This window comes from Berghia stephanieae, chromosome 1 (assembly GCF_034508935.2).
Source record: "Berghia stephanieae isolate SIO BIC M18660-M18661 chromosome 1, UCSD_Bste_1.3, whole genome shotgun sequence".
NCBI classification, from domain to species: Eukaryota; Metazoa; Mollusca; class Gastropoda; order Nudibranchia; family Aeolidiidae; genus Berghia; species Berghia stephanieae.
The window spans coordinates 72897952-72924907 of NC_088360.1; the positions used below are offsets into that span (position 1 = coordinate 72897952).

General features: G+C 32.2%; 1 protein-coding gene across 17 annotated transcripts in view; it reads left to right on the top strand.

Annotated features, from left to right (window-relative positions):
* Positions 1–26250, top strand: part of LOC144956171 (tubulin polyglutamylase TTLL5-like) — a 44562-nt gene extending 18312 nt beyond the window's left edge. For 3 of the 17 annotated variants that reach the window (XM_078886567.1, XM_078886601.1, XM_078886626.1), the window contains 19 exons: positions 3189–3361; positions 4625–4687; positions 5806–5868; positions 6995–7043; positions 9316–9418; positions 10649–10786; positions 11353–11614; positions 13418–13535; positions 14423–14569; positions 15126–15247; positions 15417–15622; positions 16184–16225; positions 17369–17515; positions 18783–18881; positions 19725–20009; positions 21188–21477; positions 22358–22563; positions 23951–24010; positions 24444–26250. In XM_078886567.1, coding sequence (XP_078742693.1) covers positions 3189–3361; positions 4625–4687; positions 5806–5868; positions 6995–7043; positions 9316–9418; positions 10649–10786; positions 11353–11614; positions 13418–13535; positions 14423–14569; positions 15126–15247; positions 15417–15622; positions 16184–16225; positions 17369–17515; positions 18783–18881; positions 19725–20009; positions 21188–21477; positions 22358–22563; positions 23951–24010; positions 24444–24447 — 2577 coding nt within the window. In that variant the 3' untranslated portion in view covers positions 24448–26250. Of the gene's footprint in view, positions 1–1790; positions 1839–3188; positions 3362–4624; positions 4688–5805; positions 5869–6994; positions 7044–9315; positions 9419–10648; positions 10787–11352; positions 11615–13417; positions 13536–14422; positions 14570–15125; positions 15248–15416; positions 15623–16183; positions 16226–17368; positions 17516–18782; positions 18882–19724; positions 20010–21187; positions 21478–22357; positions 22564–23950; positions 24011–24443 lie in introns of all 17 variants that reach the window. The other 14 variants (XM_078886646.1, XM_078886651.1, XM_078886593.1 and 11 more) reach the window with 7 other exon arrangements.
* The last annotated feature ends 706 nt before the right edge of the window (positions 26251–26956 follow it).

The window sequence follows — 26956 nt, forward strand, 5'->3', positions numbered from 1 at the left end:
GTCGTCTAAAGTGAGCTTATAAAATATTAGAAAACATTATGTTGATCCGCTATTGGGGATATGTCAAGGAACCCATTGGCGTAATTATGATCATGTAATTTAGTGGAGATCACTGCAATTTTTTGTTCAGTCGATTAGGACATTAGGAGCTTAATAATAGAAGAAACCTTGTCTAAAATTTATAAAAATAAAGATAATTATAATGATAATAATGATCATGATAGTGATTTTAGAATAATAATATTATTGTTCTTATAATTTCCTCATGAAGCTAGTTCAATTGGCTTAGCATTAATTTGTCAATTTTAATATCTAAAACATTTGCAAATCATTTACATTTACACCTGGAACTAATCTTCACCGACAGCAAAAATAAGAATTAATGATTTTTAACAAGAAAACAAAATGAATTAATCGTTTGAGTTTGGATAGCATTGAAATCATCGGTTCATTAATTTTTTTGTTGAGGAAAGCTTCACACGAAGAGGGCTGAACTTAGTTTAATTTTGTTCAAAATGTTATATGAAACTATTGTTTGTTACTTTTCAATTTCATACTTTTGCAGAATTTAAAATAAGCTTTTTTGTTTAAAATTAATGGAAAATTGTACGTTCACACTCAGTGTTCAATTAAAGCTAACACATTTTTAAAAAATTGAAATTTATCTTTATTTTTCTATGCTTTTTTTCAATTTTTGGATTTTTACTATAGCTCTAGTTTATTCAATTTGATTACTTGTTGATTTGATCAAACATTTTAGTCTGCATAATACAGCTATCCTGAGCAGTAATTGATTAAAAAAGAAAAAGAATATCGGTTTATTTTCTGACTAAAGATGTCTTAAAATTATTCCATACACTCTGCTCACTGTTTTTTCATCAGTCAGTTTATGTGTTCTACTGTACACTGACAAAACTGTTCATTTTACTCCACTTATCAATAAATCAACATCAAAAAGCCTTAGACCCAAGAAGGTTTTTAATTATTCCATAGCTAGTTCTTATGAGGTCTATATGATTGAGTAACTTCAAAATTTCAAAGCATTTTTGAAAAGAAAAGATGAAATAAAATTTGAAAGAGACTCATGCCCTTAACATTGCTGGATGGTTTGACATTCTGAATTCAGTTCATATCTGTTAAATTTTCTTTTATTATTAACCTTTTTCTGACCAGTAATGAATGAATACCAAAATATCCGGAAGTATTGTTTTTAATTATCAATTAAATCAACTTTGTAAATTACTGGTTTATTAATTTGATGAAGTTCTAATTTTAATGTCTTATTAATTACTTTTAAAAAAAATTATCTTCAAAATGTTAAATAAAAGTGAATTTGTGAAATTTGTGCACACGGATGAAATTTATTCTTTTACCCCACTGAATATGATTTCAAATACTATTACAACGGTAACTTTCATTTAGATTCAATACGAATGCTAAGTAGTGTAACATAATATAACTCATGTCTGTATTGAAATATTCACGATAAATAAATTCAAATATCGTCCATTCGATTATGCTAGATAGTTGCTAAAAGATTTGAAGAATTGCTTTTGTTGACAACTAGATTTTGATGTTTAGTTTTGACTCATAAAATCTTAAAATATATATTTTTTTAAAAATAATGTTAAACCCAAAAAAGCCCACTTTTTTAAAAGTATTTGTTAGTGCTTTTCATTTCATTGATATTGTTTACTGTTTGAGCACCACCATTGTGAACTGGTTGCTGTTTTGAATTTCACTGTTTGCTGTTCATACCTTTATTGTAATGCTATCATCTGTTGTTTTAGGCCCCTCGAGTTACATTGCCAGTAAGGAAAACTCTCAAGATTGGTCTGGTACTTATTTTTTTTTTTCTTATGTCTTATATTTGAATTAATAAATAGCATTCTTTTCACATTTAGAATTGTACACATTTCATGTAACATTAAAAATTCCTTTACTTCAGTCAATTTCTCTGTCTTAAAGGGATGAGAAACTCATCCTTTGATTTCTTATTCACAGTCTCAAGAAATAGTTGCTTAACATATATGTTGATGCTATTTTCATTTAACAGTAGGATGTGAAATTATTATGCTATATAATTTTACTGCTCTTTAATTTTCTTTAATCTTAGAATTTAGAAACAGAGGTAATGTAAACTGATGATGATTTTAATTGTATAACAAAATGATAAATATTGAAGGATCATGCAATGCGTTAAATGCTAAACTACACTTTCCTGCTCATTATGTGAGTACAGTCAAACTTGTATAACAAATCGATAGAACCCAACAAAAGTGGTTGCCCGCTTTATGTACAAGTCAGGTATTTTGTGAATTTTATTTCCAAGGGCCTTTTTGTCCTCAAAATAAGTGGCTGTGGCCACATTACAGAGTAGCTGCCTTATGCAATTACAAATTATAGAGAGAAATTGTCAGCCACAAAGGCTGGCTGCCCTTTACAAATTCACATGAAAAATATTGCAATACATAATAAATAAATACATTAAATTAAATTTGTCACTAGGGTCTATTCCAAGGGAAGACTGGAATAACTCAGGCATCAGCCGCAGTGCAGTGCCGCAAATTGAGCTTCGGTGAGGTGACTTGCTTAAGGCTGCATAGCGCAGCGGTGGGTGATCGTTCTCGGTACTTTTCGGGTACGAAGCAAATACCGTAATGCTGAGCCACGCAGCCCCTGGTTCATTATATTAAGTAAATTTGAAATGTAATCAATCATCGGTAGGAAAATAAATGTTAACGTTTCAAAGCCTTTCCCTATTTAGTCTATCCTCCTTTCCAACACACTCTTGGCTAAGATTATGGTGGGAGCCTGAACATTTACATTCATTTGCATTAGAACTGTATAAGATACTGACTTGAAAAATATTGGTATAAATTCCATTGTTTTAATCAGGACTTGATCAAGTCATCCATTATTTCATTGGCAATTTACTTTTCAGCTTATTGACTAAGCATTCAGCTCACCTTTAAATGCAGTGAATTATTTATATCAGAATTAAAAATATTATGAATTCTTGTAATTATGGGATCGATAGAAATAAACATTTGTGGTTAGGAGATAGTTATGATTCTTATTTATTTTCTTTTTAAAATCATCTTGGTTTTGTATATTTCAATCTAGAAAACGCACTATCATTTATAAAAATTTCCAACTTATTTTGACTGCTCTTTCCCATCTTGCAGACACGGCCTCAATCAGCCTCCATGTCAGCATCAAAGGAAAAGCAAGTGAATAAGAATTTGATGGGTCTGAATAGTGAGGAGATTAAAATCATCAGACGAGTGAAAGAGGAAGACAGCCGCAAGGGAGGTTGGATTAGGATATTTCCAACTGCTGACAGTTGGGATACTCATGGGTAATTTTAAAGAATGAACTTAATGTTAGAATTGATGAAAATAAAGGCGCCATGATATAGATAAAAACTAGGCAATAAATTTCATTATGTCATTGCTCCATACATTGTACTTTAAAAAATAAGGTTTTCCCCTCTCTTTGCTCTTTATCACTTCTCACTATTAATGCCACTATTAAAATCAATTATCTTGCTTTGCTTTTCTTTGTTTTTAAAAATTACACCTTTCTGTCATGGCATCAAAAGATACCATTGCCTAGGCATTCCATTAAGGAATATAGATAATCCATCAAACAGGATGTCTGAAGTCAACAGGAATCACCCATGTTGTCCAAGTGAGCAAATTGGGGGTTATTAATCTTGCCCAAGAAAAAAATGAAAGTGCATGAAGCTGGGACCTTGTGGATCACAGTGCAATGTCTCAACCACACGACCACTTCGCCCCCTATGTTTTTAAGGGGTAGACTAGAGTGGAAGGAGGCTGGCTAAATTGTTAGAGCATTTAACATGCATGTAACATACTGGGTTGAGCTAATTTAATTTTAACTAGTTTTTTTGTCTCACCAATTGTGATTAAGTGCCTTGGTGTTATGTAGACCTGGTGGAAATTATTGTGTAATGTGCAATCCAAGAAATAAATACAAAATAATAGATACAATGTGATTTATGATACTTTACACCCTGCTCTGTGCCGCATTGCATGGCTATATAAAGCAGCTCCTCGTTGTATGAAAATTTGGGTATTTCCTGCTCTTTTGGCTGCATGACTCATAAGAACACTATTCTTCTAAAGGGAGTTCGGGATAGTACAAAATATCTCATCAGAAACAAGCCAAAATAACTATTTTGTTTCTTATTTAGTGAAGTATTTTAGAATAGGGTGGTAATTGGCTCCTCCCATGTCTAAGATAAAAAAAATAGAAGGAGATAATATCACATCCTATTTTATTTGTAACCTGACATTTTGCTAATTCCCACATTGCTCCTGTCATCAAATGCAACTGGTCGGGAAAAATCACTGACAAGTTGAAGTGATTGAACTTTTAGTGTGATGAGACACTTATTAAATAACAAATAGCATGAGTGCAATTACTCCAGGTTTAGAAAGTATTATGTACTTCTTCTAAAGATACACCAGAATGTTTTCTGACATCATTTATGTTTTTGAAATTTTCAGCAATATTTGATTATATCATTATTTCTTTGTAAATTAAAAAAAAAGATTTATATTTAACTATGTTGTTCTTTTTAAAATTCCAAATCCAGATCATTCTTACAATTTCATACCACTCATAATCTGATGTTGCACCAAAGACTTTACCCAGATAGGTAATATTAAAGATTTTACAAAATAGACCCATTTAGAAAAAGAAAACAACAAATATCCGAATCGCTAAATTGTTAATTAAATTTAGACAAAAAGTCTTCAGATATTGCCATTGCTCGTAAAATTCTGTGTAATTTTAAAATAACCTTTGAGCATTCTTTGTTATGATGATAATAATGATGACGATGGTGATGACAGAAATAGTATTAGTTGTAGTAGTAGTAGTAGCCGCAGTAGTAGTAGTAGTAGTGGTGATGATAATAATGGTGATTGGAATGATGACGAAGATGATGAGGATGATGATGATGATGATTATTATTATTATTATTATTATTATTATTATTATTATTATTATTATTATTATTATTATTATTATTATTATTATCATTATTATTATTATTATTATTATTATTATTATTATTATTATTATCATTACAATCCACTCCGGAGAATCACAACACCTCGGGACCAGCGAAAATGTTGCGATTAACCGAAGTTGAGTTTTACTGTCCACTATTGCAAATGGAAGCAAATGGGTTAAGGAGTCTTCTTGAATGAGGCAATAGAGATTTATCATGAGGTCACATGTGACCGCGTAAAGCCACCCTGAAAAGCCGTCCTCTTTTGTCTCTAATAGAGTGGTGACACACTACTGTAGCATTAAACCGGTCCACTCTTGATTCTTCAACCTGTCATGATTTCACCCATAATGAAGTTAAACATGACATTTTTGTTTGATTGATTTCTTGAAAAACCATTTTTCGAGGTCTATAATGTTTGCAATTAACCAATGACTTTTATATAGAATTAATTCTGTTTCTTGGGATATGTTACGATTAACCGGAAGTTGTGATTAACAGAGTTGCGATTATCCGGAATGGACTGTATTATTATTATTATTATTATTATTATTATTATTATTATTATTATTATTATTATTATTATTATTATTATTATTGTTATTATTATTGTTATTATTATTATTATTATTATTATTATTATTATTATTATTGTTATTATTATTGTTATTGTTAATGTTGTTGTTCTTGTTGTTTTTGTGATTATTAATATTCTCTAATGAAATATAACTATTCACATTTATATTTATCTTGTTGACTAGACACAAATCCATGATGACAAGCAAGACCCCTGGCACAAGTGTCATAACACCATCAAAATCCAAGTATGTCCATTTTGCATAGGAACATATTTTTGATGTTCATTCATTTTTAAAGTATTTTTTTTTTCTAACTCAAATGTAATTATTATGATGGTGGGGATATTGACAATAATCATAACTATTCTTCATCATCATCACCAAATGCACTGTTATTTATTATTATTATTATTATTATTATTATTATTATTATTATTATTATTATTTATTATATTAAATTATTATTATTATTATTATTATCATTATTATTATTATTATTATTATTGTTGCTGTTGTTCCTCTAGATACAATTTTTTTTACAATTAGTAGTATTATGCAGGTATTAGACTTCTTTTGCACGGGAGTCATAGTGCTAGAAATTTGTCAAGAGGGAGTTTGAGTATGTTGTTTCTTTAAATTTAATGTCTTACTTTCCACTGCTGTATTGATACACATTATTACAACTTTGGAGGCAGATGTGTCCTCTTTTAATACTCTGCAAATTTCATCCTTTTCACCAATTTGCGAGAAGTTTTTCTCCTTTTAAAAAAAAAATTCCCATTGGCAGCTATGCTACCACCCTTACTACAACAATCACCACCATACCATCATCACTACCACCAATACTGCAATCACCACCGCAACCACATCATCATCATTACCACTACTACTACAACTAGCACCACATTATCATCATCACCATCATCATTTACCATCACCACTACTGTAACAACCATCACTACATTATCACCTCTATAACTATTACTACAACAACCACCATATCATTGTCATGACTACCACCACTACTTAAATTACCACCAACGCTGCTATTTAGTATTACATTTTATATGATACTATTCGGTTTTGCAGTTTTACTTGATTTGGGATGGTGTTTGACATTGTGTTTACATATTGTATAGTCCCAAGTAATAGGATTTTATATCCAGAGATTCCTGTTCTGACGTTGAAATTCCTCTGGACCGCGTCTTAATTTCCTGTGAGCCAAATTTTAACTTTACATCACTGTTGATTAATGATATAATAATACTCATTATTGATAAATTCATGCCTAAATCCCTATATTATTTCTTATGATAAGATATTGATGCGAAATGTAAAGAAACTAAAGTTGCTTTTGTTGGTTTTCTTGCAGAAATAATATTCATCTTCAAGTAACAGGATCAGGAAAAGCTGAACAAGAGGTAATAATGACAATGATAAAATTCTGTTAACAATCTTACCATAAAAGATTTACAGTAGGTACCATAATTATTTGTTGATAGGATACAAAGAGTTTAAAATTTCATTTGAAAAAGAATAAAGCAAGGAACATTTTTAAATTGCTGAACAGTGTTTGGAAAACAAAGGGTAAAAAGTTACAGTATGAAAGCAAAACTTAAAAGTTGTATTATTTCAAAACTTCTGTATGAATCCAAATGCTGGAGGATGCGACATGAACAAGCTATCCGCATTTCATACAAAATGCCGCTGAAAGATTAGGAACATTTATGGGCCGAATAGAAATTAACTATGAAAGTCTGTTAGATCAATGTGGAATGGAAGACATGAAGGAAATCATCATGAGAAGCAGGTGGAGATGGATAGGGCAGGATACGAGAAAGGAGAAGGGAAACATCAGCAAAACTGCCCTACACTGGACACCAGAAGGAAAGAGAAGAAGAGAAAGGCCCTGGGCAACTTGGAAGAGAACAATGGAGGGGGAGATGAGAGAGTGGGGGGAGACTTGGAGCTCCCTGAAGATGATGACCATGGACAGAGGAAGATGGAGGTCCTTTATTGCTGCCCTACATGTGGACAGGTATAATGGGCAGTAAGTAAGTTTTGAAAAAGAAAAACGAGGGCTTATTTATTTTAGAATAAGGTAAGATGAACTTTACTTTTTCATTCATGGAAATTTACAATGAATTAAAAATTTTGACTGAGAATAACAAAAATGAAGCGGTCAATTTCAAACATACAATTAATTTTGAGCTTGTATATTTAAACTACAGATGTCAATGGGAGGGATGGGGCCAGGAGTCTCTCTCTCTCTCTCTCTCTCTCTCTCTCTCTCTCTCTCTCTCTCTCTCTCTCTCTCTCTTTCTCTATCTCTCTCTCCTCTCTCTCTCTCTCTCTCTTTTCCTCTCTCTCTCTCTCTCTCTCTTCTTCCCCTCTTTTCTCTATCTCTCTCTCTCTCTCTCTCTCTCTCTCTCTCTTGGGAGTTAAAATACACAAGCACAAAATAAAAGTATTAATCTCATAAGATAGGCATTGCACACCATTGACTGTCATTTTTATTCCCCTCGTATAAATCAAACTATTAGGTTTTGTTGCTAATTGCTACTTTTATAGCATTGATAAAATAGTAGTAGTAAGCCTTGCAGTCTGAATGACGCTTGCTGCTCTCTTCATCCATATTGTTAATTGTTTCTGTTGGTCACGGTCCTGGGCCAGAATTTTGAAGCTGTCAAGATCTTGTTGAGACTTTAGTTCTGAGGGCACTGCAATATTTCTGAGTTCCTCAGGGTTTAATTCAGCCTCATCTGAATCCAGAAATTTCTGATATGTAGAGAGGTTCAGGGTAGTTACTATTGATGTTGGTGATCTCCCTACATATTTGTTGCCATAAAAGAAATATTCTGCTGTTTGGGCTGGGATGTTATCTTCTCGACGTAAGATATGGCCAAATAGCCTCCAGGGCTGTTGTTTTATTATTGTACTCAGGCGTTGGACCCTGGTTCTTTCATAGAGATCAGTATTTATTGTAATTGTCTCTGGCCAATAGATTCCGATTACGCGACATAATTGTTTGTGGCGGTATGAACCGAGACTTTCTAAGTTCTTTTTTGTGAGGTCCCAGGTTCCACAATTATATATCAATATCTGAATAATCTTTACCTCGTAAATCTGTATTCGTTTATTCTCACTGATTATGTTATTTCTATTCCATAAATTTTGGAGTTGGTTGAATGCATTGGTTGCCAGCTGCTTTCGTTTTCTGATGTCTTCATTTTCATTGATCAAATTCCCTAGTTTCGTACACTTCCATTCATTTAAATTGCTGTTGATTTTTGTATATTCTGTTTTGGATTGATTGACTTTTAGATTCCATGCTTCTTGGGTAGTTGATATTATTGGTGTGTATATTTTCGCTTTGATGTTCTGATTCAAAGATTAGGTCTGTATCATCTGTGTATATCAATTCACATGTGATCTCCTTTGTTGGCAGTAATTTTGGTCTTAGTTCTTTAATGGCCGATTCAAAGTATATCGTGAATAGAATTGGACTCAAGCTGTCTCCTTGAGGGGATCCAATTGAGGTTGATATTGTTGTTAACTCTCTGCCGGATTCAAACTGTAATGTAGTATTTGATAATAGGTATCTTATGAGCTTCACATGATCTTTGTCCAAGTATGAGTCAAGGATTGATAAAAGCAGATAAAATAAAATTCACTTTTGTACTTTGATTGCAGAGGTTCATAGAAAGCTACACTCAAGCTTTACTCAGGGCAAAACAATATGAAAGAAAACTTGGACAAGGCATGCATGGACGATCAAGGAGGAAAAAGAGATCAAGTAAGCCTTGTTTATTTTTTGTTTATTTTTAGCATATAAAGTTTTAAGTTTCTCTGTAAGTGCATAATGCAATTATTGATAATTTTGCTTATAATAAATCAAGGAATTCTAAGCTCAATATCTAGAGCACTGAACACGTGTAAAATAGAAAATTGACCTGATTTGATTTTCTTGATAGTCAGAATTTAATTTAGCCCTTCCATTCATCTGTCAAGGAACGGGTTGCTGGGTCCTGTAACTCAACTGGGGTCCATCTTGATGGACAGTTCTCTCTGCTTTAGGTCAGTCTCCATGTTATGTCTCCAGGTCTCCTTGCAGCTATCTTGCTTCCTCTTTCCTTGAGGTGTCCATTGCAGAGCCTTCCATATCAATGTTTTGGCAGATCTGCAACAGAATGACCCAACCTTTGCCATCTTCTCCTTTTAATGAGACTCCAGAGACTGCACCGCCACTCTAGCGCTCAGTTCCTCATTTGAGATTGTATTCGGCTAAGAAATTCAGATTGTTGTAAACATTTGTTTCTGTATGGTCCCTTATGGTCTCCCAATACTCTGATCCACAGACCAAAACACTCAAAACTTTACTCTTGATCTTGGTGCTGGAATGCAATACTGTTGCTCTCCAAATTTGTTTGGTTCCAGTTTGATCTGGTGAAAAGAATTCTGATAATTAATGATAATACTGATAATGAACTTCTATAGGGTAAGGCACCTCATTCATGAGGCCTTAGCGCTTTACATCCACACAAAATTTACATTAATGCAAAATGTCATTATCTTCCTTTTTGCAAACTAACAGATGCTGGAAATGATTATGTTTGAATACTTGACTTCTTTAAATGTAGCATCAATATGAATTTATCATTATAATTTTTGATAGTCGTCTTTTAAATCCTCTTATTTGGAAAAAAAACTATTGTTGAACAAAATGTTTACTATAAGGTTAACTCACAGATCTTTATATAGTGCTCAATCATGAGAATGGGAGCTGTGGTATTATTGTATCTCACCTTTTTTTACACATAGGAACACAATTTGGCCTCTGTGAAACCTATGGAGAAACAAATTTGATGGCCAAAACATCACAATAAGATTAAACAAAATAGATTTTTTTAAAATTCTTCTTTTGATTGGATTTATATGCTTTCATCTGCTTGAGAGTTTATTTTGTTCTGAAGAATCAAGGCAGAGGAAAGTTAAGATTTATTCATCACGACTTCTCATTATCCAGGGTCCGTTCAGAAGAGAAACAAGTTAGTTCAAGGTGTTGTAGATACTGAGGATCAGGACGAGAATGGGAGTGACGACGAAGTTGTCAATGAGAGAGGCAAAGAGAAGAAGGAGCATGATAACAAGTCTGATGAGAATGGTAAAAACATGTTGATTTTTCATTTTCTGAATTTCAATATTTTTGTTTTCAAAAAGTAAGATCTGCCTTGAGAGGTTTAGATCTATAGGTTTGTATACAGTATTCATCCCTAAATATGATTGGTTATTGGCTCACTGTGAGAACTCTTTTTCTGTTGAAGTTTGAGAATAAAAGGAAATAAGATCTTTGCAAATTAAAATACAGAATATTTGGAAATTTTCGTGATAGCAGACGCCTAATTAGATAAATGGATTTTGTTTGGATTGATAAGCTTGATGAATATGTAAAATAATTTTAATATTGGGGTGTCAATGTCAATGGCCAAGTTTTGCCTGTAGCAAAGTCAACAACAATATGTATTGTCTTAAACTGGATGGATAACATTAATCTATTCCAGTGTTGTGTCCTGTGGTAAGAAATTTTCCAGATGTTGTTTGTGCGTGTTTGTTCAAAAGGTACCTAGCAGTCAACTTTTATACATAATAAAACTTCAGTTATTGTAGTTAAATGTGGTGGGCATTTATTTTTTATATTAAAATTTTTATTGTTTTATATTTCAATTTCAGTTAAAAACAAAGAGACAGTTGTGGTAACAACAGGGGATGATTGTGGTGACAAGGATACACTAGACAAGGCTAAGGTATCTTCATCCCTTGAAAAAGATTCTGATAAGGATGACAAGAGAAAAGACAACAACGCCTCCATTGAAGCAGGTGATACAAAACTGACTGGATACGATTCATCTGATATTGTCCATCCTCCAACACCACCTCCAGCTGAGCCAAAGTATGATGTCATCGGTCTGCTGGAAAAGGGTCAGACTTTGAGGTAGATTGGGTCAATTGCTGAAAATTTTTGCATCCAAAATTTAACTTATAGCCAAAGGGTTGTTAAAAGTACCAGGGCAAAAGTATTATTGGTTATAATATACACATGCAAAAGTAACTTTACATTTCAATGCTCTAAATTACTATTGATTAACTATGTGTTCAAGTCAAGACTTTTATATCACTGGAAAGAGCATTTATTAAACCACACACATGCTTAGTTATATTGCAATCTGTCTGCATAGCGTAGATGGTGAACATATTTGTACGACAACTTGATATTTCGACGTCAGAAATGATGCAAAGAAGGAATGTTACAGAATGTTACAAGAGTAATTGTGAAAATGCAAATTCTTAAATTCTCGAAACGGAACCGTCCTGAATGAATATCACCATTTTGCCTTCTACTGTTGACAAGTTATCTGCTATTTTAAACAAAAAATATAATCTTTGTGAAATCACTTTGTAATTACTTTGGCTTCAATTATTTTACTCTTGAAAACATCCGAAACTGAGACTCGAAGAGAGAACTTGACTATATTCATGCTAAACAGCCGGTAGCTGAGGTTGCACAGTTTTTCAATATTAGAGCTACTTCCTATTCTATTATCTCAAAGTTCAACAACGAAAGGGCATGTGAGGGTTCCAAGGCCAACAGGTCAACTCCAAATATCAACGTCAAAGGATGATCGAACCTTTTTCTCAACACACAACCAATCCCCTTCTTATGCCTCTGACATCACTGTGGAAAACAACATTTCAAGATGGATAGTGTTAGTAAGACTTGCAACTGCTGGACTCGGAAGAGAGAAGGCCTTATGTGCAACCTCAACTAACTGAGAATAAGACCTTGGTGCGTGAGTGGCCAGCAGTAAATCCAGACTTCAATGTTATTGAGCACCTCTGAGATCTCTTCAAAAGACTTACAAGGGAACAGCAATGCCAAGCAAGCAAAGCTTACGAGCTTTGGGACATTGTTGAAACAGAAAGAAATACATAACAGCAAATGACATGAATCCCCTCGTAAACTATGTGGGGATACTTGTCTGAGCAGAGACTGGAAATCGTTGTGGCCATGCATAGTACTGACTTTGTTGTGTCAAATTTTTCCGAAGCAGAACAGGCCGACAGTTGTTCTTTCAAGTCGTCGTTATTTTTAGGATTATGCATGTATGTTGATGAAATTTGGATCACATATATTAAAGATATTGCTCATTTCTATGATATAACTTTTGTCCAATTTTGTCCCTTAAAACTTAAATGAATAGATTCAAAACAAGTGTACAGTTACTTTTGCACATGAGTGTATGGAATATTAGTTTTTGAAAATGGTCAGTGGAATGGCATTGGTGCTAAGATTGTAAGAAGCAAAACAGTAATTAATCTATGGATTGAATTAGGATCAATTTAAATCATAATTCAGGGTTGGTAATCCATCTCTTGTGTTATTAAATATGCAGTCAATAAGATTATGTTTCATTTTAATAATATTTTATCCTATACTGTTAAGCTTCAAGTAAAATTGAATATTAATGTAATTTTATCAATGTTGCAGATATTCCATATATTTATGGAATTCTGTATGTAAAAAAAATCTCCATATTTTTCACAATTAGCTGGCGAATGGAAAAAAAGTAATTATGTAGTGTATTTTTACTGGAGTTCAGTGTTCAGATTAGGGTTGGTCAATGTGTTTACATAAAAGTTCAGTAAAAAAAATTCCTCCTGAATTGGCAACCCTATTTTATAAATGTATATTTATGCACTTAACTTGTAAAATCCTCTTCTTTTTATGTGAATTCAGCAAAGTTCAAGCCAGGACTGCTTTTGCAATGTACTTGATACGAGTGCAGCAGCGACTCTTGTCTGACTGTGGTGGTGTTTTCAAACAAGATGACATTGAAGCTCTCAATGAACAGATGGTGAGAGAATATACATTTGGTGATCAAAAACAGAATGACTTATATTAAAAGTTGATATCTTTATACATACTTTTTTATATACCATTTCAGTTAATAAGTCTAATTTTATTAAATAAGATTCTTAAAAATCACCATAATCAAAGATTGTAAAGTAAAGGGATGCTCACCTCACTTTCTTGCATATGAAATTGTTACGGTGTTCATTATGATGAAAAAAAAAGTTGTTTGATCAAGGTAATTTATTTATAAAGCTTGCCCCTATCTAATTGTCTGATATTCAATAGAATAAACTGCAAGACAGAGCAATTTCACGCATTTGTCTTTTGATTCAAGAATGTCTTCTTTTTTTATTTTTTTTTCAAAAAAGGAAATAGAACAAAAAACAATACATTTAGAAATATAATGGAAAGCTAAAATGTTGTTGGGTACTCTTAGGATTTTAAGAGAAAATGACATGCATTCCGGGAATAAAAAAAGAGTTTGTGAAATCTTATCCAGAGGTCTTATGACTTTTTGATGATTGAAATAGTTTTTTTTTTTTTTTTAAGGGGAAACTTCTGTTTATTGTTTGTTTGCCAAAGGAGTATATAGAACAGGTTTATTAAAACTATGATATCATAAATCCATGATTCAAACTTAAATCCAATCAAAAATCGAATTATTTAACACCACAAAATGATCTCTCGAGGATGATGTAAACTAGAGAATTATTTTGTCGTCTTTCTTGTGTTTAGAATTGTAACATCTGATACTGAAATTTTGCATCTTATACTTTATGGTCTCTGCTAGGAAATGTAGTTGATCAATCAGGTTATTGCTGTTTATCAATAAAAATCGCAAATGATGTCCAAACTGGCAAGATTTAAAAGATATTTATCACTCTGCAGGATCTTGTCTTAAGGTTTTTGAAGCGAGCTGCTTTGAACTTACCACAGGCATTCAGGGTTGTTGTTCCTAGCAAAAAGCTTCCTTTGAGTGATCGTCGGAGGATCCTTGCCAAACAACTTGGAGATTTTGTCCATATTTACAACAAGGTAAAATTCTAGCTATTAGTCAAAATATTTTTGTTTTTATATGTGTTTGTGGTAAAACAATTTTATCGATTGAAATGTTTTTTAATTAGGTTATGTTTATAAAAAAAACAACAAAAAAAACCCCCACAATGATCATTTTCAAAAATTGTCTTTTACTTGGAGTTGGATATAGAGAATCATGCTTAAGTATTGACGACAATGTCAGCAAATTATGAATTGTTGAAGTTGACCTGTTATTCCCCAATTAAATTCCTCTACCTGTAGGTTGGGGTCAATGACTTCCCTTTTGTGCTGAAAAGGTTATTTGCTGTTCTTTTATCCAATTTTATATTTATGTTTTGCTCCTCTGTTTTGCTTTTTGCCCGGTCCTAGCTGGTATCCTTTGTGAAAACAGTGAAATTATTTTTTTTTAATTTTGTATACAGTGATTGTTTGCCCTTGTAATTCATCTCTTTATTTTATTACTTTTTTTAAAAGGGCATATATGAATGTTTAATTGGTCTAAAAAATTGTTTTATTATGATTATTTCTGCCTTCTTTTTTTTGCCAATTATAGGAGACAGATCACTTAAAGGCTATCAAGGTTCGTGTTAAACTGGAAAATAGAAAGACCAGAAAATCAGAAAGTAATGAAGGATTGGATGAGCAGAAGTTTGATCAATTTGTCTACACTGCTGCGTAAGATATGATAATTAGAAACATTGCCATCATCATTAATACTATCATCATAATTATCATTATCATTGTCGTCATCATCATTATTATTGTCATCACCATCATCATCATCATCATCATTTTGTATCATTGTCAAGTAAAATTATGCTATCTACTATTTATCTATTGACAGAGAGGGAGAGTTAGAGGAAGTGCTGACTACTTACACTAAAATAAATAAATCAGCTGCCATATTTCTAGGAGGAGACCCTAAGCCTGGGGGCCATGCTCTTTCAGAAGCAAAACGAGAAATATTGTCAAGGAGACGAGAGAACCCCGACATTACTGAAGGCACTTTGCCAGTTGGGACCAATGACGATGGGTCTCGACTTCGTCATGGTAAGGGCTTGTAGAGACATACATTTTTACCACATATATCACCCACCTTTACTCAACAAAAGTCTTGAGAATTTTTATATTTGGTTGGTCAGACATTCCTGATTAGAATCTGATTTGCTAACAGGTGAGTCTGTTAAAATAATTGTTGGTTACATTTTAGCCGACAGTGTTGAATTTATTCTCATTGTCTGTTAAATGACAATTTGGGTCATTGCCGTAACAGGGTCGGAGGAGTTAATGCAACAATAAAACAGTTAAAATGATCAAATTTGCTGACCAGTTGAGTAATTAATCTTAGCCATAGAAACAATTTGTTGGAAAAGAATTGTTTTTCAAATTGTAGATATGATTTTTCATGGGATTCCCGTATTTGAAATGAAATCAACCTTTTTATATGGGAATTTAAGATAAAAGATGTAAAATTGCAAGCTGACACAGTATGCTACAAACTTGAGTGCATTTTTAAGCTCACACCCGATTCGTTGATAATTCATCCCAGCTAAAATATCAGAAATATTTGGCTTATTTTTTATTTGTTTCTGTTTATTTTTTTTAATCTAGAAATGACATTTACAATCAACAACAACAATGCCATATCTTTCAGTGAGTAATTGTCCAGTTTTGTTGACCTGGATATGGTATCCATGTTTCCTTTATTTTTTGTTTCTTTTCGATTATTTTAGCTTAGTTTTCCATTTTAATCTGAAATTGCTATTTTTATCTTTGTGTATACATTCTTTATACAGTTTTATATATTTCTTTTGCATGAGGGAACCAACGAAAATTTTAGAAAAGAAGCTTAAAATCTGCATGTATGGAATTCTTTTATTCTTTATTAAACATTTCAATAGCAAAATCATTTATTTAATAGTTATTTTTCTATGGTTCTAATTTTAGCTTTCCCTTTTATAAGGATCAAGTTCTTACAAGACATATTTTCTTGTTTTTATTTGTGTTTTGTACATAACCATTTATCATTCCACCTTTTATTTAGTCATTTAACATTGGCATTACAGCCTTAAACAGAAGATAATTTTATTTTTGTTGTTTTACAATATCTTTTTTTTTTTTCGTCTTTGGTATTATTGAATGGAAATGTAATTTATCTTTTGAGATTTGACATTTATTGTAAAATGTCTGTTGGACGCAGTTTGAAAAAAAAAAGCAATTTAAATCAGATCAACTTTATCATCTTTCACAAATTGAATTTGACATTGATTTTACACTTACAGTTTTGGTAGGCTTTAAATTTTCTCTATGGGCAATTTGATTTTTCATTAGCATGGCTTATTGAATATCAAAAATTATAGATTAGGAAGAGCGCTAATTTTTACAACACTTTTTATTTTTGAATTTTTCTTAGTTTGTGTCCTTGAATTTTATTATTTTTTAAATTAACATTTTCGAGTAGATAGATTCATGCTCTTTTTATTTTTCCATTACAGGCATATTCTTAAACAAACTAAACAAACCCCTAAATTGACGTGTACTTATTTGCAGGTCCGATAACTCAACTTGTTATGGGCTCATTGTTGTAATGGACATACTCTCAAACCAACGCATATATCATATCATCCATTACAACAATGTTAAATCAGGCCCATAATTTCGTTCAGTTATCAGAACTTCTAATAATTTGTGCACCTAGCCCTAAACCAATAAGAAAATCAGAATTTTGTTGTTTTTATAAAATTGAATTCTCATCTGTAGCATGTAGATATTTTAATTTGCTTTTATTGAACACAGGGGATACCAGTCTTCCAGGGTCAAGACCTGGGTCAGCTTCAATCTATGGAGGCTCTGCCCACTCTTACTCTTCAGCAGTCTCCATTTACTCCCAGAGATTGTCACGGCCTAGATCTGCCTCTAGTGGGGGCACTGCTGGTCGCACAGGTAGTTTGATTGACATGAGGGATTGTCTCGTTATTAGTTGTTTGCAAGTTTCTTTAAAGTATTGAAATATTTCAACTCAATTTCCACTCTTTCCTCTTTGATCTCATCTGTTGTTGCTATATAAATTGTTTACTTTTAATAATGGTTGCAACTGAACAACAAACAGCATGCCGAAATGCATTCCTTTTATCGTCACTGCTTTATTTTAAACAATTTCTCTCCTAATAATATTGTCCCAAATAATATGAAATTCCACTGGTGATAGGTCTCTCTCCGTTTTTTTCTTTCATTGAAGCTATTCTTTCGCTATTTTCTTGGTAACGGAATAGTGATGATGTATAGTAACCCTAAACTGAAATAATGATAGTCTTGACTGTACACTTTCATCTATTAGATTACACACCTTTTTAAAAAATTAATTTCCACTTTATTTCTTGGCTTTATGCACTTTTTTGTTTTTATAAGGCTTATTATTAAAAATTTTCTCATAAAGATCACAATATTGAAAATGTCTTTCATTTTTAAAAATAGCAACGAACCTATGAAAATTTATAAAAATCACACCTAAATCATATTCTAGGCGAATGCATTTATTTTCTTCAAGTCGTTTTATATTTTCATTGAGTAAAAGTTTTTTTTGTGTGAAAGAAATTCAGAATCAGCTTGAAAATTTCTGACTTGTAAAACGTACATTTTACATCTACATTTTATTATGTTTTATATTAGATTTAAAAATGATATTCATCCTTTCATATTTAATTGTTTATAGTTATTAAGATAACATAAGGCATCTATATTCATCTTTCTTACTTTCCAACTAACATTGTCCTTGACCTCTACAATCCCGTTTTCAAAAATATTAATGGATTTATCCAACTCAGAACTATTTTTCTCTAACATTTCATTTTTTAAAAAACATTTTGTAGGTTATGTAATTTTGTATGCTATTAACTACTATCTTGAACATAATGTGCCAATTAGAATTAGATAATAAATGTATGTATTTAATTTTGATAAGACATCATCACTCCTTTTTTTTCTTAATATTTGTTTATTGTTTTCATATCAAAAGAGGCATTTGTTTTATCTACTTTCCATTTTCATCTTTATAGAATTTTATCATCTTCAAGCTTTGAAATTTAATGTATATTTTCTTCAACTTTACAAATCATTTAAAATTAGTTTTTTTATAAAATGTAAATGTCAAATAAATTTTGATAATTTGTTACTATACATTTGAACTTTTTGTTGACTATTTTTCACAAAGGCCGTGTGTTGACAACACGACCAGCTTCTGCCTCCACAAATCGTCCTGTTCAACAAACTAGTTCCAACTCCAACTTTGTTACCTCTGATCCTATTGTTGGTAAGAATGTGTGTTATTGACCAAGTTTTAATTTTCGAAATAATTTGGTAGAATTTTCATTACTTTTGTCAATGACATGGTGAATTCGATTTTTTTTAAAGAATGTAAATGCAAGTTATGGATTATATGAAATCTTTCCTAATGACTAGAAAATGTATCAGAATACGGCTAAAGGCTCTCAACCCATGTAATGTCAGTTAACTTTTTTTTTTTTTAATGACTTCATAGTTTTTAGCTTGTGAACAATGTTTTCTTCCATTGGAACCAGGTCTATCTGAATTTGTACTATTGAATTGGTATTTTGTACCATTTATTGTAGTGTAAGATCAATTTCAATGACTAATGATTAATCATCGTCTCTAAAATAAATCTAATAGAGTAGTGAGAACATTAGTGGATGTGGAATTTTTATTTCATTAATTGAGAAGAGAAACAATAACTTCTATTGATCCCTTTTCAATTAACTTTGTTGATTTTCTTCACCGTTTACTCAAAGGTAGCTTTGAAAAGATTTTGAACAAATAGATCCAACATCTAAAACAATGTATCTCCAAAAGTCAATTTTTATAAAATGACTCAAGAAGTCCACATGTCAACGAGTCATTGATAATTGCAATTGAGCAGTGACTGTAATACATGTCTATCTCAATAACAAATCATACAATATGTTTTAGATACAAATTGGGGCCATCAATCAATGAAAAATGATAGAGACTAGATAAATAAAAGATATTTATTTGTTTTGGTCTTCATAGAGTAAGCAGCAATTGATAGAATCATTTGAAAAATGGGATAAGATTGGTCATAAAAGCTAAAAAAATTATATTTTAAAAACACTTGCAGACACTTACAATGAAAAGGCCATACAAGAAGCTCTACAGAGGCTGGCATTAAAACAGCAAGCACGTCAGTACTCGGCAGTCAATGGAACCAGTTTATTGAAACAAGATTCCAGTACCAATCTATCTCTCAGACCTCCAATTGGAGTCAGGCCAGGTTCTTCTTCAGGCAGCCGTGACCTGTATGCTCAGGGTATTTCAATCTCCAGTCATCCATCTCAGGGATTACATAACTCTCATTCACATCCAGCCGCTGCTGCATATGCTCGATCCAGTACACAGGTAGTAGGTAAGTGGCCAGTGCTATTGATACTATGCGTCTAGGTAACAACACGCAAAACTGTGTATAACCTTTAACAGTTATACTCTGATACAATTTAGTGAGAAATATGCCCTGAAAATAATAACAAAGAGCTGAGTGACATCAACTTCATTCTTTCTATATTGGTTGTGGTTTGTTCTGTTTTGTTTTTTTTTTCTTTTTTATTTGGGGGGGGGGGGGGGGTTCCTTTTAAAAATCAGGATTTATAAAGAGAGAATGGCATTGGTTTCCAATTAAGACCTGCAATCTTAGACTGAATAATAATGACAACGACCAGTAGGAATTAAAAAGTTCTGCAGCCTTGGGGCTATTTTTTTTTTAATAGCTAGTAAAATCCAATAGATCTGATCATATGTTCACTCTTAGATAACAATTAGGTATACCAGATCGTTGTCACATTGTCATCACCATCATCATCATTATCATAGTGTAACCAAAATTAAGCAATTGTACCAGAGCCACATGCTTTCACTACATAAAAGTTCTTTTACAGAAAAAAAAACAACTTGAGTCTTGCATTTAATTTTTAACTATTTAAAAAAGTCTTATAGCAGTAGAAATTCAAAGATGGTTTGGTGGAATAGTTAATTTACAAATCATTATTGATTTAACTATTTTGTTTTGATTGTCCTAATATGTGGGATTACATTTTTATTGCATTTTGAAGTAGTACAGTCAAGTGTTGGGAATAGTATAGAATTGTAGAGCTATTGAATTAAAATAAAGATTAATTTATTTTAAGGTATAAAATGAAAATTTTAATTGTAACATTATCTATCCCACAAACTCTGTGCAGCTATGTGGTCGAGTGGTATGACTCTCACCTTTGGACAGGAAGGTCCAAGGTTTGAGTCCCACTCTGTGAGGTGCTTAGTTGAGTCCTTGGAAAAGGCTCTTTACCCACATTCTCTCACTGTACTCAGGTGTAGAATGAGTACCTGTCTGATAACAGCATTGTCTCTGTCAAGATAAAAAGTGTAACATCGTCTAACAGGCATCATGTCTTTGTCCTGCATGTTTAGTGTTGCTGTTGGCCATGGACCCCTTTTAAAGCACTTTGAGCATGTTTAGTGGATATTACTATATATATAAATTCACAAATTTAAACTCATTATATTTTACAATCAACCCATCCCCATCACCAGGACCAAGGTACATCACTATGGAAGACCATCTTGCCAGAGCGGGTGCCAGTAGACCACCACCAGTTCCTCACCCTCATCAGGCTACTAGTGTCCATACACAAAATGCCAATGCTACCTTCAACAGCTTTATAGAAGACCCAAGTCCCAATTGGCAGAATGATATCGCAACTGCCTACAACGAGGTTACGGGTGTGGCTCCTCAGAATTACCACATGACATCTGTCAACAGCAGGCAGTATCAGATAGCCCAGCAACAGGCAATGAAGCAGCGAATGATGGAACAAAGCAAGGTACAAAAACTATTTAACTTTGATTCGGATCAAATCTGGATAATTTTAGACATATAATTATAGTGGATAATATAGATCTGATGAGATATTATCATTATTCAACCTTTTTTGGCATAAAAAAAGTAGTCCATGAGGTTGTCCTTCAATTTGCCCCTTGGAGCCATAATTTATCACAGTTTCTATAGTGTGAAATTGCTTGCTACCCCTTGGATAGGATGCTAATTTATAGCAGAGTAACGTTTTGCAAGATCCAACAGACCCAGCTATCCATTCACTACTGGGTGGACAGGGGGGATGGAGGGGGGGGGGGGGGGGTCATAAAAATATTCTTGACTGCACCTCGGATTGATCTTGATCCCTTTGCGTGTGAAGCGAGTGCTCTACCAATGGAGCTATAAGAAACTACATAAACAGTTGTTTAGATAATCTATAAAAAAAAAGCTTGTTTAAGTTTTCAAATAAGGAAACTGATTAAAAACTGTTGGAGTCGTTAACTTTAATTAGTCAAAAAAAATAATGATTTGTAAAAATGCAGTTAGAATTTTAGAACTGAAATAGATAATTCAGTCCAACCTTTGGATAACCATCAGATTTAGGAATTTTGAAGTATTGGAGAAATACATTTTTTGATAGTCCATACAATGTTTTAGGGCTTTCCAACAAGGCATGATATAAAGTATTGGAAGATTTTTCTGATGGGGATTTTTACATGTGGCCGGATAAGTTGTGAAAAAAAGAAATTTTAACCTTTATTTAAAGGTTTTAGCTGTTATGAATTGAACATTTAATGAATCAAGAACCTCAAAATGTGAATAACTCAATTTTGGTTTTGGGTGCCAACATTGCTCTGCATCTCCTTTAACACTGTTTTTATCATTAGGTAATGTTGGAGCAATCTAAAGCAAAGCACAATGCGATGGTGAACCAAGCCCAAAACAATAATCAACATCAACAGCAGCCATCTCCAGCAATGGACATAAGCATCTCAGTTTATGACCCCACCCAGCCAGAGCCAAGACACTTGGCACCAAAGCCGCCTGTTCAGCCCGCATACAAAAGGCTGCCCAGTGCTCATAGAGCCACAAGGTGAACTTATTGATGAAACATTGTTGCGAGGCATTTTATTGAATCAAGGAATGCTAAATTCCAAAAATCACATGATGTAAATTAGATTTTATAGAATTGTAAGCGAATGAGTGAAGCTTCTATATGATTGTTTTTTATTTACTCTCCAAAACAATGTTTGTTGTGCACAGAGGGCAGTTGTTTGAAGTTGTCAACAGTCCATTTATTTTTATTTTTTTTTGCATCATAAGCAAAGATGTTTTCTTTTTTTCTTCTCAATTTCAATGATTATATCTGTCTCATTCACACTCATGGGTATATTTTGATTTATTTAATGCATTTTACAATAATCTTACTTCTAAAGGCTTCATTGAAATCCATTAATTAATTATTTTTTGTTAATTTCTTAGCTTCAGTTATAATTTGTTCTCTTAAAAAGATTTTTTTTTGTTTGGTATAAATTTCTTGTGTTTCATCCGGGGTACAGGCAGGAGTCCAATTTTTTCCTTAGATTCGGAGTTAAATTTACAACAACAAAAAAACAATAAAAAAACTTATGTAATTGTTTATATCAAAATGTTTGCATATATAAGGTATCTAGAGTGCAAAGCTGGTGAAAATTGTTTTCTTCTTGAAATTCGGATTTCCTGCAAAGAAGATATATTTTATATTTAATGCATGTGACAGGTATGCCCTGGTGACAGCTTCATTTTTAGTTGGATAAATACTCATTAGATTCTCTGTTTTTATATTTGGTCTCGTGTGACAAAGTTATAATTTGTGCCTTGATTCTACCAAAGGATGTAAAATATAATTCAGTTATAATGTTAAATAGAAACAAACATAACGACATGGTTTCTACCACTGCTTCTTAAATTTTTAATATCAATATCCCTTTAGAGATAAGGGAGCAGTAGGAAAATGGATGCAAACCAATGTATAGATAGTATGCAGATGACGTCACTCAGGCCTTTGTTATTGTTTTTGCCATCCGCGTTTGTGAGTTGTTCTCACTAAACTGTATTAACCAGACTATAAAAGTTCATGGTTACACAGAGTTTGTGTGTTGGTCCGTTATACTTCCGGATGGCAATGTTGTGAATCCTTGGCCAAGCGCATTCTATCTATACTTATATAGATTTTGATCTTACTATAAATAAATCTAAGTTCCTGGTTATATATTTTGCTTTCAAAAATTTCCTTATTTCCAATAATACATGAAAATAATTACTTTTTATGAAATGGTTGACTATGTGTGTAGTGACGTAACATCAGAAATCTCTTGTTTTGTTTCGTAGTTGAATTCCTTCAGACCCCAGTATTTTAGTTTCCATTGATTTTATCAGTCAAATCATTAAATTCCTACATTACAGTATAGTTTTCATTTATGTTATTTCTTTGAACACAGAAAACCAACCGATGAGCTGAACTTCAATTTTTACACTAATACTATAGAAAGTACTAAAAGGTAGGGGACAAAACTAACCAAGCTGAAAAGTAGATCTAACAGATTACTATAATTATTTGGGTTTTTTTTTTTTTACATTGTTTTATAAACCTGCTGTAACTTCGTCACTTTCACTTTTCCAAATCTAACCTACTTTTTTCTTCTTCTTGATTTTCAATTTATTTTTCTTAATTTGGACTTATTTTTTCATTTTTCATTTTTTAGTTATTTTGTTCTATTATGTTTTGTTTTGGTCAAAGGGTTGCGTTTATGAAGTCCTTAAATTAGGTCTATCGTCTCTCATGATTGTCATTATTAAGTCTTGACTTAAAAAAGAAAATGCAATGCTGTCAATGGATGAGAATGCCATTCTTTATATTTTTAGTTCAAAATTGTCCCTCCTCCCTCAACCTCATGGTTAATTATTTGTGTGTATTTTTTGTCTATTCAATAGTTAACACAGTACTGCTGAGGTGATGGGAAGATGTTAAATGTCTTGTTTGATCCTTGGATGAACGAAGCACCTTGAACCAGAAAATTGTGTACATTAATTTAAATGTAAATGTTTGAGAAAAGAAATATCTTTTTTTTTAAATGTCTTGCGGTTTTTCTTTCTTTTTTTTTTCTTTTACAAAACAATGATATGCAATAGTTGAACCCTATGCCATTAATTAAGAGATGGTGTATAATACACCTTATACTTGTAACCAAATGGCTTTCCAGATTTTCTACTTATTACTTTTGAATTCTCCAAACACAAGAACCATTCCGTCCAATATGTATTCAATGTATTATAATTAATGGGATCACATCAGTATATGATTCAATATTGCTGTTTTTGGTGAAAATGTTTAAATACCTTTCTTTTTTTTATGAGCTATGATCTGATTCTCCTTAATGGGCATTTTTAAATGATTGTTTCGGAGTAATTTGGAATATAAAGGCAATTCCTCCTCATGACATTAGAAAAACATCTTGCTAAGGTTGATGTATGTATGTGTATGTATGTTTGTATGTATACCGTCACATAGCAAATACCATAAGTGTATCTGTGATAAGATTGAGTTTGTATATGAAATATACTATTTAAAGAAATCTTTATGTTTTATCTAATGCCGGTGAAATTATTGGTTTTGTCTTGGTTTGTTTAATTTTCCGAATAACTTTCCCTATTATGAATAGAACATCAGATAAGTTCAAAAAGTTGAGATTTGTTCTCATTGACTGGCCTGAGGTGATCCAAAATACATCGAATTTCTGTATATATATAAAAATGTGTTTGGGTGAAGTTGGTTGTTTCGACATATGTTAGGAAATATCAAATAATAGAAGTTATGAATAGCTACTCAGTTCTTTATTTCTTTCGTTTCTTCAAGAGTCAATTGTTGCAATCTTGAGTAATTTGATACTAAATGTATGACTTTTTCCTCACTTTGAAAGTAGATTTTGATATGTAAGGTTACATTTGATATATACAATGCTTCAGGGTGACGGCATAACCGAAAATTGAAACTACGATTTCTATGACTGGTTCTTAACAAAGACCAATGTATTCTTTTTCTTAAGTCTTTTAGATTTTTTTCAATCAAACATGGCAAAAATATTCAAAAATCTGAAAATTTGACCATCTTTGATTATGCATTTCTAATCACAAATCTTTTCTACACAATTAACCCGTACATAGAATTACAAATAGATTCTAACATTGTATAATAGAATCAGTAAAACAGAGATGCTTTCGTATCGGACAGATAAAGGGGTCTCTCAATTACTCAAAATTAAATTAAAGTCAAAATAAATATTGCTTGGAAATTTTTGAACAAAAGCAAAAATGCACAAAGTATTTGAAAGATAAATTCAAGGTCCCACATAGCATTGGCAACTTTATCACAAGACATATTGAAAGTTAGATTTTCAAAGTATAAAATTGCCCTGTTTTTTGACAATATTTGGGATTTCAAAGTTGCCCTCTATATTATTTTAACTGAGTGAACTGAGCTTTTTTTTTCTTTTTTTTTTTTAGCCAATCTTGTAATATTACGCAAGTACTGCAACACTTCTCCGTCGTACTGCTGTCAGCTCGACCAATTTTAAAGTGTTATGAAGAAAAAACAGATTATCAAAGCAGCATAGTCATTTACAGTCATTGACTTTTTGCAACTCGACTGATGCTCAGTTTCATTTTAGTTTTATTCATTTAGTTCATAGATCTTCTGGATGTAATTTTAATAAAAGTATGAACTAGGAACAGAAAAAAAAAAGGTTTAACAATGTTACCATATATTTAGACTTACTACTTCTTCAAACTCCTCCTGAAGAATGTTTCAGTTTTCTTGTTAATTTTAAAAAATATTTTTGGTTGTGAATAAATACTACAAATTTATTTCAAAACAACATTTCATTTTCCAACGAATGTGCAGATAGATTGACAATTTCGAAATGAGTATAAAGTTTTTAAGAAGAAAGCGAGTGCAGACAAAGAACAAAAAAAAGTAACAACCGTATCATGCCTCCCACACATTTCCCTCCTAAAAAGAGTTCCTATTAAGGCAACTTGAAGTTATTGAAGAGTTTTTAGAATTTAGAGAGAGAGAAGAATGAGTCAAAGACAGACAATTTTTTTTTTATGGATAAACTTTGGATTGCCATTTTTTTTCTCAGCATTATCTACAATGAATGCAAATGTAAACAAAGCAATGTTGATTTTGAATAAAGCGACAAGTCGAATTCCCTATCAAGATTGTTTAATCTTTGAGTATCACTTTCACAGTTGAAAATTAATTTCCTCAATCAAATGCTTCTCTCTCACTCTCTTCTCTTCTCTCTCTCTCTCTCTCTCTCTCTCTCTCTCTCTCTCTTCTCTTCTCTCTCTCTCTCTCTCTCTCTCTCTCTCTCTCTTCTCTCTCTCTCTCTTCTCTCTCTCTCTCTCTCTCTCTCTCTCTCTCTCTCTCTCTCTCTCTATCTATC